Source organism: Symphalangus syndactylus, chromosome X (genome assembly GCF_028878055.3).
Source record: "Symphalangus syndactylus isolate Jambi chromosome X, NHGRI_mSymSyn1-v2.1_pri, whole genome shotgun sequence".
NCBI classification, from domain to species: domain Eukaryota; kingdom Metazoa; phylum Chordata; class Mammalia; order Primates; family Hylobatidae; genus Symphalangus; species Symphalangus syndactylus.
Window position 1 is genome coordinate 35,678,181 of NC_072447.2, and position 16,648 is coordinate 35,694,828.

General features: G+C 37.9%; 1 protein-coding gene across 8 annotated transcripts in view; it reads left to right on the forward strand.

Moving 5' to 3' along the window:
- CNKSR2 (connector enhancer of kinase suppressor of Ras 2) overlaps positions 1 to 16,648 on the forward strand; it is a 283,752-nt gene that overhangs the window by 185,950 nt on the left and 81,154 nt on the right. For 4 of the 8 annotated variants that reach the window (XM_055268902.2, XM_055268904.2, XM_055268906.2 and 1 more), the window contains 2 exons: positions 3,068 to 3,157; positions 4,842 to 5,056. In XM_055268902.2, coding sequence (XP_055124877.1) covers positions 3,068 to 3,157; positions 4,842 to 5,056 — 305 coding nt within the window. The remainder of the gene's footprint in view (positions 1 to 3,067; positions 3,158 to 4,841; positions 5,057 to 16,648) is intronic. The other 4 variants (XM_055268903.2, XM_055268905.2, XM_055268907.2 and 1 more) reach the window with 1 other exon arrangement.

Consider the following 16,648-nt stretch of genomic DNA (forward strand, 5'->3'; position numbering starts at 1 on the left):
TTTTATAACTAATAAAAGCAAAACCTTGATGTTCTCCAAAAGTAAATTTCAGTAAAGCTTTTTCTTTCGTTTTTTTTCTAATTTAGTATATTTTCCTTCAATTGTGTATTAGTAATATACAGTATAATTCTGTTAAAAAAAAGTCACCCCCGGAAAAGTCAGTGTTAAAAATCTTCTGCATAGTTGTTTCTATGGCTAATTATACAACCAGACATATCAAGGGCTTAATTACATGCTTCAATGACTAGCTCCATTAGAATTTCAGACATGACACAAAATATAATGAATACAATTATGTATTTCATATTCTGTGTGTGAAGTATGTTTCTTCTTGTTGTTTTTGTGCACATATGTTTGACTCCAAACAACCAATTTTCAAAAAATATCTAACTAGCTTTTTAATATATATAATATATAGAGCAAGTGAAACAACTGCTTATTTATTGGATTTTCACTTTTCAAAAGATTTTTTGACGACATGTAAAAACAGTGCTAGAGCTGTTAATTGCTTGTTTCAGTGCCCATGCTGAAGTAGAGTTTATTTCTAAAACCAGATCCTAAAGAAATAAATTGTAGATATTTTGAAAATACAGCCTTCATAACATTGAAAATCTGGAGGACTGATTATGCAAAGTGGTGGGAATAGACATAACAAAAGGAGACCTTCCCTCAAACCCTTACCCTACTTTCGATGGGCAGAATATTGACCTGGATCTATAGATGGCTGTTTTGAGACGTCGGTTCTTCGTAGCTTAAAAGAATTTAAACAAGAGACACACAGCAAAGGAGATATAGTATAGAGCAATTTATTGCAATGGACAAAGAATATTATGAAAGTTAGGTGCAGAATAGACAGTACACCCTGAGAGAGGATTCAGGGCGAGCTGCTCCTAAGGATGAGACCAAGACTGGCACTAGGGAGACTCCCTTTATGAGAGTCGTACATAATTATTCATAAAGGAGTGGGAAGAGGTGTTGCTAGTAAGCATATTCTTGGTTGTCCTCTGGGTGCACATGCACAGTGGCTGCACATGCTTGTTCATACATTGCATGTCTCATTAGCATCTTAAATGTCTGTCCCAGGGGTGTGTTGTTTGCTATTATAATGAGCAAAGTGTCAGTCTGAGTACAGGTGTAATCAAAATGCATGTGCTCCCTGCAGGGGAAATTCCCTACGGTAGATAGCTGTGTTTGAATGAGCTGGACTACAGTGTGAGTGCTGGGGCTTACTGTGTTAACTGTATGGTCGCCATGTGAGAACATGTTTACTTCCTTGACTACCTATCCTGCCTCAGATCATCTCACTCAAATTCCCTCTGTGTAAAAGAGCAGAGATATACTGTTGGAGAATTTGGAATATTAGGTGATCATTTACAAAGTTGTTTGCATACCTTGAAAGGAAGCCATTAAATAAATACTACATTTTTGGCTCATTAATAATTTTATCATGTCTAGTTAATCTTCAGATTTTAAAAGAGCTTAGCAAAACAGACTAAACTGTATCAGTGTTCACAATAAAAAGCCATAAGATTGATACATTTTCCTTAAGAACAGAATTAGAATTCTCCTAACAGAATTTTTTAAAGCACATTGAGTGATTTTAATAATCATAAAATTTAGCTGGGCAAGGAGGGAAGTTGCAGGGACAGAAGGTGACTGACAGATACTGAAAAGTGGTATGACAGGTATTAATAGATTAAAGGAGGAAGAATTGTTGGACTTGAAGTACTGCAGGTAGTGTGCTAGAAATACAAAAGGTGGTAGTTGGTAAGCTGGGTATTTGAAGGGATTACAGCCTTTGCTGATGAGACTAAGCATATGACCACAGGAATGAGTGTGAGAGAGAACCTCAAGAAACTGAAAGGCCAGGCTCTCAGAGGGTGAATATTGAAGTCATCAAGAATTATGACAGAAGTAAGTGTGAGTGCCTGGGTTTGAATCCTGATACTATGTACTTACCAGGTATATGTCCTTGGGCAAGTTATATAACCTAAGTTTCCTCATCAGTTAAAATGAGGATAATGATAGTATATTTCTCTGAATTATCAGGAGTAAACAATTTAATACTTATGAAACTCTTAGTATGTGGTATATGGCAAATGACATATAAATGTTTGTACTATTATCATAATCGTAATAACCATTATTATTTGTATGATCCAGTCCTGTGTGAGTCTCCGCTTTTCATTCACTAGAAATTTATTAAGCAACTATTTCATGCCAGGCATTTTGCTAGGTATCCTGTTAAAACTTTTGAATTATTTTATTTGGCTGTTCTAGGCTTCAGGAATTTCAAGTGGAACAGAAATAATATACTGCAGCCTCACCAAAATAAAAGTTATTCTTGAAGTCTTTGCCATGAGTTCTCCTTGCTGAATTAAAATGCTGTTTAGTAAGGATACAGACCCAGGGGGAAATGGAACAAACCAAAGCAGTGATTACTTGGATCTATATGCTGGACAGGCTCACTGTAGCAAAAGAGATGCTTAGAAGCAGACTCAGCTGTAGGACATGAAACAGAATCTAACCATATTTTTGAGGCATGGTGGTGTCCAAAATGTATGGTGATAGGAGATGGGATGCAGCAAAGATAAAAAGTTATCCTTGTGGTGTTCTAACGTGAAACAGTGAGTTAATGTCTGGTAGTCAGGTTAAACACAGAGAGCTACCATCTTGATAGCTCTCTTGGCAGCTCCCTTGGCTATCAAGATATAGACACTTGGACATTAGGAAATAAGATAGAGATCCAGTTACTGAGTAAAATCACTTATATGATTATCTTCTTTGTAAAAAAAAACTATACCCTTAAAGTTTGGGGTTCCTAAGAGAGCTAACCTAGGCTATTCATTATTATTTATAAAAAGTACCTTAAGTTTGCTTTATCACCTGGCCAATAGGCAATTTCACCTTCTGGCTCAAAACACATTTTCTCCATCTACACAAATGCCAACCATAATGTTGCATAAGAGTGAGTGTGTTTGGTAGACTTTAGCTAAAAATCAGTGTAAGTTTGAGCAGACATGGGGAAGAAAAACAATGTGATGTGAACTTTGTTCTCTGTGTTTAGGCAAGCTACGACCTATATCTATGCCAGTGGAATATAATTGGGTGGGGGACTATGAAGATCCAAATAAGATGAAGAGAGATAGTAGAAGAGGTAAGTGTTCTAGAATTTCAGTGTAGGCTGGGTTGTTTGAACAATAAGCGGATTTAAATGTTCTGTAAATAGATTGTTATGGCTTCAGTGGAAAACTTATTCTATCATTGACTTTATTGTACAACAAAACCAAGTAAGACCAACATTTGACTATCTTGACCCATTATTAAACAGATATTGTCTCTGAATGCCTTCTGAGGGGTTCCAGGTACTTAAGTACGGTGTTAAAAGTAAATATCTGATTGTTATGTGAAAGGTAATATTTGGAACACAAGGTCAGAAGTGTGAAACTGCATAAAATAATTAAGTTCAGTGAATAGGAAGAGTTTATCATCAGTCCTCATCGGTCTGCAATGCAACCTCACCAATTTTGTGTGGAATCAACCTCAAAATGAGCGTTGAAGCACATGGGTTAAAAGCTAATGGAAACTGGGTCAGTGACTTCTAACAAAAACCATGTAGAAATAGAAAAAAAAAAAAAAAACTTTGCTTTTTTTTCCTGTTCTGTTTGCTGCTCAGAGTTATCTTCTTACATGGGGGTGGGCTACTCTTGAAGGATCTACCAAAAGTAAGTTTTTATGTTAACTTATCCTGCTATAGAGGTGAGCAATAGAGAGCAACTGAAAGTTTCCCTACTAAATAGAATTTGGTCAAGTGTGGGTATGGTGGGCCCAGTGGGTCATGCTGCTACTTTGACTTTCTGAAGTAGAGAGCCGTAAGGTCATAGGTGGAAAATAAAACAAATCAAAACAAAAAACTATTCATAGAATGTAAGTTCACTAAGCTTCCTTCATGATATGTTTGACCCATTTTCTTGTTATTTCTAGCCAGTATACAGAATTTATTTTATTACTGCACAGATCCGCAGACCATATGGACAAGCAGGCATGAATATCTGATTCGTTAGTCTTCTTAATACTTGTTTTATGGAGTGAGCATTTCTGAAAATGTTGATAAATACAGGAACATTGACAGTTTCCTTTATATCTGTGTATTCATTCCATTTTCCAATCTTCAATTTCTAATCTCATTTGTTCTATAGAATAAATCAAGAAAAGTATAAAAGAGAAATGCTTATCACATGCTATCTCAGAGTCACTGTTTTGGGACTTCATATTTTAGTGACTTTTGTTGATGGGGAGGGGAACCACGTGAAGTACTAAGAGCTGACTACCAATTTAAGCATAGAATTCCTGAACTAAATTTCCTGACTATTGGTTCTTAATGTGGGCCTTAACTTCTCCAAGCACACTACCTTGCATGCCATGGGCCGGTGTTTGTTATTGGGCTTTGGCAAAATCCCTATGAGGGGGATTGTTACAAATTTTATAAGCTACACACCTAGAATTTCTGATTCAAGTTTCCGAGGTGATTCTAATGTAGTTGGTCCAAAGCTAAAACTTGGAGAAATAATCTTTCGACTGTCTATTTTTTATTGTTGTATCATACCAAATAATTAAGATATACCATATTTCACTACATATTTTATAAGTTAAATCAAGTTAAAGTTCTGAAATGAAATATATTAGGTTGGGGCAAAAGTAATTGCGGTTCTTGTGATTAAAAGTAATGGGAAAAACTGCAATTACTTTTGCGCCAACCTAATAATAGCACAATTGAGAAAGAATGGTAAATTTGGGGTATTTGTATATTTACATTGGTGTATTTATCTCTTTTTATATAGAAAACTCTCTACTTCGGTATATGAGCAATGAAAAGATTGCTCAAGAAGAATACATGTTTCAGAGAAACAGCAAAAAGGACACAGGGAAGAAGTCAAAAAAGAAGGGTGATAAGAGTAATAGCCCAACTCACTATTCATTGCTACCTAGTTTACAAATGGATGCACTGAGACAAGACATCATGGGCACTCCTGTGCCAGAGACCACACTATACCATGTAAGTAAAATTTCAAAGACTCTTCAATACAGCTTTTATTGGAAGACTGGCAAGTGACTCTTTTGGGTAAAGTCTAGGTTATTTTTATCCTTTTACTAGATTTTCACAAAAGAGCCTAACTTTAAAGTTTATGCCCTTAAAAAATGATGGGTAATTGATTTTTTTCTTAAGTTTATGTGTTCAATGAGTTCATAGTTGTAGCAAGTTGGATTTTAATGGGATAACTTAATATGCACAAAATTGACAGAGAACAATAATAAATAGCCGATTAATCATCAGTGTGATACTATGCAATGCACAGATAGCTATAAAGTTCAACATTAAAGATATAATTTTAATATAGTCATGATTCCATTTAAAAATGAGCGTCTATTATTTGCTAGACATGGAGGGTAGGGCTAGAGGTAAAATGGGAAGACGTGACATACCATTATATGGGGAGAAAGACATGCTGAGAGTCCCATTATAACTTAACTGTTGTGATGGGTGGGTGCAGAAAGTATAAGACGAACATAGGAGAAATAGAGCCTTAGTCTTTAGGGAAAGTGAGAAAAGGCTTCAGAGTGGGGAGCATTTGAATGAAGAATAAAATATGAGAAGCAGTATTTTAGTGCGAAGGCATATGCAGGTACGCCACAAATGTGTGAGAATGTGGCATGTTCCAAGGATTTCGTGTGGCTTATAATTGCTGGTTTATTAACAACTGGAGGAAATGGCATGAGGAAGGGGCAGTAGATGGGCCTGGAGACATAGGTAAAGGTTAGATCAGGAATTGTATGATAAAGTACTTAGGTTCTTTCCTGCAGTAATAAAGAGCTATTGAATAATTTTGAACTGGGAACTTGCATGATCAAATCGGCCTGTCAGATCTCTCTAGTGCAGAGCATCATTTGAGAGATCAGAAGCAGGGCTATTAAGTCCAGGCCATATGGATGATGAGAAACTAGGATAATGGCCATGTGGAAGCTGAGAATCATGTTAGCAGGAACATTTAATCCACAAAATGTTGCATTTTAAACCATTTTGGTTAAAAGGAGTTTGTTGTGTCACCGGAACTATAGCTTCTTATTAGGAGCCCTTGAAAAACATGGACTGCAAGTTTTTAAGTAATTTGAATGACTGTGCTTAATGCTTAAAATATCAAAAAAATTTTAATCTGCCCCTGCTGTAGAAGGTATACCATCTAGGCATTCAAAATGTGAAAGATTTAATAACTTACAATTGAGTTGTTTCTCTGAGCAAATCTCTTAAATCATCTACTTATTCTATAGCTCTTTCATAAAACTAGAGTGTAGAAAAATGTTTTTTATTTGGACTATAGTGTTATTAGCACTCCTAGGTGCCTCATTCTTTACCCTCCCTTCTCCCCAGTTACATACTCTCAAAAGTCTCTTTCTAAGACACTAGTGCCTGTATCAGAATCTGCTCCATTAAATGACTGATGGATTGAATTATTATTTTTTCCATAGACATTCAGAGTCAGCCTGAAATCAGTACTCTTAGTTGTTTGAAAGGGGACCACTTTTGTTATTACCACTATTCAGAAGAACTATATGAGCACTGAGCTTCCGCTAGAATCTGGTGTTCCAGTCATAAGTAATACCCTGAACAAAAGTTTGAAGATGAGGCACAGATGGCCTGTTCGAGAGGGTAGTTGGTAGTGAGAGATGAACCTAGAGAAGGAAGAAGAGACCATCACTTTGACTCAGAGTGTACAAATTATTAAAAGTTTGGATTTATCCTGAGAGTAGTGAGCCATTGAAGGCACATTTAAATACTCAGCCTATTCCATTCTGTCATGCATATCCTGACAGATGTTATACTGTGTGGGGAAGATAAGTAGTTAAGTCTTGTGAATTATGAGGTATTAAATTAGGGAAGACAGTAAAAGGTGAGCCAAATTGGTAATCAGGAATATTGCAAATATTTTGGAAGAGTATAAACTGTTACCACCTTTCTGAAGGACATTATTTAGTTATGTATATCAAGGATCTGGTCTACTAACTTCATTTCTAGAAATTTATTCTAGAAAGAAATCAGAGTCCACTTTTGCCTCCTGTTTTTATTATATGTCTTGAATCTGTAACATGGTATTTCCCAGATAGTTGACATCTATCTCAACTAATTTTTGGCAGAGGACCAGCATAGAGTAAGGAATATTGTTAACTTTGGGAGATCTTCCCCTATAATGCTGATACACCAATTCCAGAGTAGAAGGCTGGGTACTTCCTAACTCTGTTGTCAGGTTTAGAAGAAGCAAAATAATCGCTAACCCCCAAGTGCATGTTAGATATCTATAACCAATGTTCTAAAAGAGAGAACTCTAATTGGTGGGATTTTTACTAGGCTCTTGAGTTCCCTTGAGGATCTCACCTTGCACTTATTTAGTACTTTCACAGTTAGCAAGGAAGTTTCCACATTTGATATGTCTTTTGAACTTCACAGCAACCCTATTTGCAAATAACAAAACTCAAACTCAGAAATGATTTACAAAAGCTGTTTTGCAAAAAAAAAAAAAAAAAAAAAAAAAATGTAAGTGCTGTTGTCAGGACTAGAACCCAAATCACCTACTCCAGGGGTCTTTCCGCACTCTATCCTATTGCTTTGTGCATGGTACACATTCCATATACAGAGGAATTTGTGCTTTAATGAATAAATTAGTGCATTTTGAAAGGCTTGACTTGAAAAAACATGTGCCCTTGTATGATGATGTTAGTAATGTTTTCAGTGCCTGGATTGATTTCTATCCAAAATTATCTTTTGCCTCATGTTACTATTTATTAAGTTAGGGGAAACATGCTGAGCTGCCACTGTTATAAAACACAAATAGTTATTTAGCTTGATCTATTGCTTGGACAACAGAATATTATAGTTAACAATGCTTGGGCTTTGGAGACAAAACAACATACGCTTAAATAATAGCTTTTTATATTTCACAGGAATTTCTGTTTTATTTTTACCTGTTTATACATGCTTATTTAAAAATGAAAGGCTTTTTTCTTATGTTAAATTTTCCTGAAAACACAATGTCAGTATCAATCTGTAATCTAATTGCTTTCATGATGAACCACTAATCTTCATTTTTGCCAGTTACTCCTTTGGATAACATGGCCATGTTTAATGGAATAGGACTTAAGTGGAAGAGGACTATGAAGATTGAGTATTGCATTTCATAGGCTTCTATCTCTGCTGTAATACTAGCTCTATGTAATCTAAAGATTTTAAGTTAAAAGTTAGAGAAAATTTAGTATGAATTTAAATCCCCTTAAACAGCAAAGTAAAGGGGTGTGTGCATGCATGCATATAGTGTTCCTTATAAGCACACCTAGAGTATAATCTTCACTGTTCTGTTGTGGAAAACAGCCCAATAAAAATACACAAAGCAAGACAAATATTGTTTGGCTTCAGGGTTCAACTCATTATCCTATAATGAAGATTTAGAAGTGTATGGGATTATAAAATATATTTTTATTAATTCCATATATCTGATATTCTAGTTTATATATATTTTTCTTAAACTTATTTAAAAGGAAATTATTCACTGTGCTGTAGCTACCCTAGTCGTTGACCAGCTCTTTGCCACCACTTTCCTTTTCAACATGCTATTCCCGCTACTGAGAATGCTTTTATCTCTTTTTTCTCCCAAGAATTCCTGCCTATCTAAACCTGAAATCACAAGGACATCTTCCCTGACCACTACCCTCTGAACTAAATCAGTTCTCCTATTTTCTCTTATCATCCAGTAGTTTTTCTTCAAAACCTTTGTTGGGATTTTTAATTATATATTTATGTGAACATCTGCTTAGTGTCTTTCTCTCCTGTACATGGTAGGACAGGTATGCCCATGTTTATGATGATAAGCAGGGACAATTTCTCCATTTTGTTCAGTACTGTATTTCAGCACCTAGTACAAATGCAGTACCTTATAAGCTCTCAATAAAAATGTTATGAGTAAATGAATTAATGAGTGAGTGAGTAAATTTGACAGGAACTTCAGTGGCTTTCTCAGTGTCTTCAACCTGCAAACATAGCCCCCTCCATCTCCTAGGCCAACCCCACAGGGGCCAACAATGCAACAGGGTTAGCTGCCTTACATCCCCTACCCTACCTCCTTCACTCCAGCTGAAAACTTCAGTTCCAGCTAGTTCTTGCTTGCTTCCTTTCCCTGCCATCTCATTACAAAGGTCCCAATATGCCCATCAGCCAAGCATGTTATGACATTTTTCAAAAGAGCATAACTTTATTTTACCTACTTACTGACTCTGTCTGAAAATGTGGAAGCTGTTAGCTGCCAAAGCCCTCATCTAACCTGAGAGTACATGAAGAAAAGGCAGACAGAAGTTTTTGTGTGGGGTGTGTCTGTGTGTGTGTGTGTGTGTGTGTGTGTGTGTGTGTGTGTGTGTTTGTGTGAAATTCAGATGTGGTAAGAAAAGTCTTTAAAGAATAACTGAATTATTCTGAATCTCATCTTTAAATCTGGTAGGACTTATTTTTCCCCAATATGATGTGCATATGATAACTTGCTCTCACATTAAAGCTGCTAAACTAAATTCATATACAAAATAATTACTTAGGCCGAGCACTGTGGCTCATGCCTGTAATCCCAGCACTTTGGGAGGCCAAGGCAGGTGGATTGCCTCAGCTCAGGAGTTTGAGACCAACCTGGACAACATGTCGAAACCCCATCTCTACAAAAAATACAAAAATTAGCTGGATGTGGTAGCATGCACCTATAGTCCCAGCTACTTGGGGGGCTAAGGCAGGAGAATCACTGGAGCCTGGAAGGTCTAGGCTACAGTGAGCCATGTTTGCACCACTGCACCCCAGCCTGGGTGACAGAGTGAGACACTGTCTCCAAAAATAATAGTGATAATAATAATAGTCATTTATTTTAAGTCTACATGCTGAGATGCCAGAACAAGTAAAATTGGATTATAGATTCAAGCAGTATGTAGGTATACTTTCATAAACTGAATACTAATGTAATTTTGGATGATTAAAAACAGACTTAGTAGGTGTTCAAAAATCTGGATAATTCCTTTCATGATATTCAAACATTTAGGTGGCCTCTCTTTGTTTTTTTAGGATATAACTGCAAACATTCAATTGTTTTATGTCTGATAAGTACTTTCAGCCACTGTGGCCAATTTGTGAGGTTTTGTGGCTTTTTTTGAAGGAGGGAAGAGAGGGGTAGAACTGTTGAAAAACATTTTTATTTTTTTTTAATTTAGCTAGTAAATAAACATTATGAAAATGCTATTCTGATTACAAATACTATCTTATTTAAATCTCATAATGCTGTGAGGAAGCTCAGTTGCTGGTGTTATCCTCATTTTACAGACTAGAAAGCTGAGGCACATGGATTAATTAGGTAGTTATGTGGTAGAGCTAGGATTTGAACATTTGCAGTCTGGCTCTTAGCATACTATATTGCCCCTCAAAAAATAGCATAATTTAACAGAAACCTAACAACAGTTGTATAGTGGCAACGATGTGTAAAGCCACAAAGCCAGGTCTAAGTGCAGTGGTATATACAAAGACTAATACAGGCATATCTCAGAGATAATGCATGTTCAGTTCCAGACAACCACAATAAAGTGAATATTACAATAAAGCAAGTCAGACAAGATTTTTTAGGTTCCCAGTTCATATAATAGTTATGTTTATACTATACTGTAGTCTGCTAAGCGCACAATAGCATTATGTCTAAAAAACAATGTACATAACTTAATTAGGAAATATTGCTAAAATATGCTAATGATTATGTGAGCCTTCAGCAAGTTGTTATTATTATTATTATTATTATTATTATTATTATTATTATTTTTGCTGGTGGAGGGTTTTGCCTCAATGTTGATGTCTGCTGACTAATCAGGGTGGTGGTAGCTGAAAGTTGGGTTGGTTATGACAGTTTCTTAAAACAAAATGACAAAGTTTGCTCTATCAATTTACTCTCCCTTTCACAAAAGATTTATTAGCAGCATGAGATGCTGTTCAACAGCATTATATCCACAATAGAACTTCATTCAAAATTGGGGTCAGGCTCTACTTCCAATTCTAGTCTCTTGTTATTTCCACAACATTTGCAGTGACTTCCTCCACTAAAGTTTTGAACCCCTCAAAGTCATCCAGGAGGGTTGGATTCAATTTCTTCTAAATTCTTGTTAATCTTGATATTTTGACCTCCTCCTGTGAATCACAAACGTTCTTAATGGCATCTAGAATAGTGAATTCTTTCGACAAGGTTTTCAACTTACTTTGCCCAGATCCATCAGAGGAATCACTATCTATGGCAGCTATAGCGTTACAAAATGCATTTCTTAAATAATAAGACTTGAAATTTGAAATTACTCCTTGATCCATGGGCAGTTGAATGGCTGATATATTAGCAAACATGAAAACAACATTAACCTTGTACATCTCCAACAGAGCTCTTGGTTGACCAGGTACATTGTCAATGAGCAGTAATTTTGAAAGGAATCTTTTTTTCTGAGCAGTAGGTTCCAATGATAGGCTTAAAATATTCAGAAAACCATGCTATAAATAGATGTGCTGTTTGCCAGGCTTTGTTGTTTCATTTATAAAGTACAGGCAGAGTTAATTTAGCATCATTCTCAAGGGCCCTAGGATTTTCAGAATGGTAAATGAGCATTGGCTTCAAGTTAAAGTCGTCAGCTCCGTTAGCCCCTAACAAGAGAGTCAGCCTGTTTTATGGTTTGAAGCTAGGCATTGACTTCTCTCAAGCTATGAAAGTCCTAGATGGCATCTTCTTCCACTGTAAGGCATTTCATCTGTATTGAAAATTCTATTGTTTAGTGTAGCCACCTTCATCAATGATCTTAGCTAGATCTTCCGGATAACTTGCTGCAGCTTCTCCATCAGCACTTGTTACTTCACCTTGCACTTTTTTGTTATGGAGATGGCTTCTTTCCTTAAACCTCATAAACCAGCCTCTGCTAGCTTCCAACTTTTCTTCTGTAGCTTCCTTACCTCTCTGATCCTCCATAGAGTTGAAGAGAGTTAGGGCCTTGCTCTGGATTAGGCTTTGGTTTAAGGGAATGTTATGGCTGGTTTGATCTTCTATCCAGACCACTCAAACTTTCTCCCTATCAGCAATAAGGCTGTTTCGTTTTCCTATCATTTTTATATTGGAGGCCTTGCTTTCAGTGTATCTTGGCTTTTGACATGCCTTCCTCACTAAGCTTAATCATTTTTAGCTTTGATTTAAAGTGAGAGACATGTGACTCTTCCTTTCACTTGAACACTTAGAGGCCATCGTAGGGTTAATTAATTGGACTAATTCTAAAACTGTTGTTTCTCAGGGAATAGAGAAGCCTGAGGAGAGGAAAAGAGATGGGAGAACAGCCCATTGGGAGAACAGTAAAAACAGACACAACATTTATTAAGTCTATTGTCTTACATGACTTCTTTCTTTAATCCTCGTGAACCAACCTTTGCTAGCTTCCAACTTTGCTTCTGCAGCTTCCTTACCTCTCTCAGCCTTCATAGAATTGAAGAGAGTTAGGGCCTTGCCCTGGATTAGGCTTTGGTGTAAGGGAATGTTGTGGCTGGTTTTGATCTTCTATCCAGACCACTTAAACTTTCTTCTGTTTTCTTCTGTGTCAGCCTGTCTTTTGAAGCTTTGAAGCCAGGCATTGACTTCTCCTCTCTAGCTATGAAAGTCCTAGATGGCATCATCTTCCACTATAAGGCTGTTTCATCTATATTGAAAATGTGTTATTTAGTGTACTGTTGTTCATGGCACCCCAAAATAATTACAGTAGTAACATCAATGATCACTGATCACAGATCACCATAACAGATATAATAATAATGAAAAAGTTTTAAATATTGTGAGAATTACCAAAATATGATACAGAGACACGAAATGAGCACATGCTATTGGAAAAATGATACCAATAGACTCCTTCAGCACAAAATTGCCAGAACCTTCCATTTGTAAAAATTGCAATCTTCAAGGAATGAATTGAAGCATAGTAACAGGAGGTATCCCTATAATATTTCCACTGCTAATATTACTAATAGCTAACATTTACTGATTACTTACTAAGCTCCTATGCTAAGGACTTAAATACAGTATCTCTTGGAATCTTCAAAATGATCCTATGAGGTTGAAATCATTATTTCTATTCTGCAGAACTGAAAGGAACTGGAACACAGAATTTACCTTAAAGAGCTAGAAAATAGCAGAGTTTAGAAATGAGTCCAAGCATCCTGACTCCAAAATTCACACCTCTGTGTGACTAAAGCCATTTCTGCTCATAAGGATTTTATCATCTATTAGGGAAGACAGAACTATTATTGTCACAATAATGGAAAAACTGTGATATTATTAACATATAAAACATTCATAATTAAATTTACCTGCAGTTATAAAGGTTGGTTTGTCTAACGGCTGCCTGACTTAGCTGCATTCTTTCAGGATAAAAGTAATTCAAAGAAGAGATCAGTTATTTTAGTGGCAAAGAAGCCACCTCTAAGCCGTCACTTGTTTATAACAACCAATTTCTCTCTATTTTGACTTTATTCACCCAGAAGACAGCTGTAGTACAGAATGACATGATGTTTCTCCCAATCAAGGTACATTTAGACATGTTAGAGTACAACAGTACACTAAATATTATCCTATTCATTTGTATATTCTCTGATTCCTATGGATGACTTTATTATTTCTAAAATGTTTCATAGTAGCATTTGCAAATCCCTACATGGGAACAGTCTGTACTATGAAAAGTGTTTCCCAGTGGGCTGTTTCCCTACAGCAGTGATTCCCAAAGTATGGGCCATCCTTGGCAAAGGGCTCCGATGACTGAGGTCTGACCCAGAAGTGACAGTCCTTTCTTTGATTCTTATGGGCAAATAACACGTCACAGACTTCCATTTTCACTTGTGACTAGATATTGCTTACTAGTAACCTACTAAATGAGTTTAAAAGTTTACAGATTGAATAATCATTAAATAATACATTCATAGAATTTATTGAATATTCTAATTTAGTATTTTTTCAGTATGCCTGTGTTTTAGTTCATTCTTACACTGCTATAAGGACATACTCAAGACTGGGTAATTTATAAAGGAAAGAGGTTTAATTGACTCACAGTTCCACAGGACTGGGGAGGCCTCAGGAAACTTACAATCGTTTCAGAAGAGGAAGCACACACATCCTTCTTCGCATGGCGACAGCAAGGAAAAGCACAGAGCAAAGCGGGAGAGGGGAAGCCCCTTATAAAGCCATCAGCTCTCATGATAAATCACTATCATGAGAACAGCATGGAGGTAACTGCTGCCATGATTCAATTACCTCCCACCAGGTCCCTCCCATAATACATGGGGATTGTGGGAACTATAATTCAAGATGAGATTTGGGTGGGAACACAGCCAAACCGTATCATTATGCCTTAGTCCTTCCCAAATTTCATGTCCGCACATTTCAAAACAGAACTTCCCAACAGTCCCCCAAAGTCTTAACTCATTCCAGCATTAACTCAAAAGTCCAAGTCGAAAGTCTTATCTGAGACAAGGCAAGTCCCTTCTGCCTAGGACCTTGTAGAATCAAAAGCAAGTTAGTTACTGCCTAGATAAAATGGGGGCACAGGCATTAGGTAAATACACGCATTCCAAATGGGAGAAATTGGCCAAAACAAAGGGGCAACAGGCCACATGCAAGTCTGAAATCCAGCAGGGCAGCCAAATCTTAAAGCTCCAAAATGATCTCATTTGACTCCATGTCTCACATTTAGGTCACACTGATGCAAGAGGTGGGGTCCCACAGCCTTGGGCAACTCTGCCCCTGTGCCTTTGCAGGGTACAGCCCCACTCCTGACTGCTTTCATGGACTGGCATTGAGTGCCTGCAGCTTTTCCAGGAGCACAGTGCAAGCTGTTGGTAGATCTACCATTCTGGGGTCTGGAGGATGGTGGCCCTCTTCTCATAGCTCTACTAGGCAGTGCCCCAGTGGAGACTTTGTGTGGGGGCTCTGAACCCACATTTCCCTCTGCACTGCCCTAGCAGAGGTTCTCAATGAGGGCTCCACCCCTGCAGCAAACTCCTACCTAGACACCCAGGCATTTCCATACATCCTCTGAAATATAGGCAGAGGTTCCCAAATCTCAATTCTTGACTACCAAGGCTTGGGGCTTGCACCCTCTGAAGCCACAGCCCAACCTATACCTTGGCCCCTTTTAGCCATGACTGGAGTGGCTGGGATGCAGGGCACCAAGGCCCTAGGCTGCACACTGCAGAGGGATCCTGGACCTGGCCCACAAAATCATTTTTTCCTCCTAAGCCTCCCAGCCTGTGACATGAGGGGCTGCCATGAAGGTCTCTGACATCACCTGGAGACATTTTCCCCATTGTTTTGGTGATAAACATTCGGCTCCTTGTTACTCATGCAAATTTCTGCAGCAGGTTTGAATTTCTCCCCAGAAAATGGGTTTTTCTTTTCTACTGCATTGTCAGGCTGTAACTTTTCCAAACTTTTATGGTCTGCTTCCTCTTGAACACTTTGCTCTGAGAAATTTTTTCCACCAGATACCCTAAATCATCTCTCTCAAGTTCAAAGCTCCACAGATCTCTAGGGCAGGGGAAAAAATGCCACCAGTCTCTTTGCTAAAGCACAGCAAGAGTCACCTTTGCTCCAGTTCCCCACAAGTTTCTCATCTTCATCAGAGACCACCTCAGCCTGGACTTCATTGTACATATCACTATCAGCATTTTGGTCAAAGCCATTCAACAAGTGTCTAAGAAGTTCCAAACTTTCCCACATTTTCCTGTCTTCTTCCGAGTCTTCTAAACTGTTCCAACCTCTGCCTGTTACCCAGTTCCAAAGTCACCTCCACATTTTTGGGTATCCTTATAGCAGCACCCCACTCTACTGGTACCAATTTACTGTATTAGTTCATTCTCACACTGCTAATAAAGACATACCTGGCCAGGCGCGGTGGCTCACGCCTGTAATCCCAGCACTTTGGGAGGCCGAGGCGGGCGGATCACGAGGTCAGGAGATCGAGACCATCCTGGCTAACATGGTGAAACCCTGTCTCTACTAAAAATACAAAAAAAAAAAAAATTAGCCAGGCGAGGTGGCAGGCGCCTGTAGTCCCAGCTACTCGGGAGGCTGAGGCAGGAGAATGGCGTGAACCCCGGGGGTGCAGAGCTTGCAGTGAGCCGAGATTGCACCACTGCACTCCAGCCTGGGCGACAGAGCGAGACTCTGTCTCAAAAAAAAAAAAAAAAAAAAAACATACCCAGGACTCGGTAATTATAAAGGAAAGAGATTTAATTGACTCACAGTTCCACAGGGCTAGGGAGGCCTCAGGAAACTTACAGTCATGGCAGAAGGGGAAGCAAATATGTCTTTCTTCACATGGTGACAGCCAAGAGTGAAGGGGAGGGGAAAGCCCCTTATAAAACCATCAAATCTCATGATAACTCACTATCACAACATCATGGAGGTAACTGCCCCCATGCTTCAATTACCTCCCACTGGGTCCCTCCCACCATATGTGGGGATTATGGGAACTACAGTTCAAGATGAGATTTGGGTGGGGACACAGCCAAACCGTATCAGCC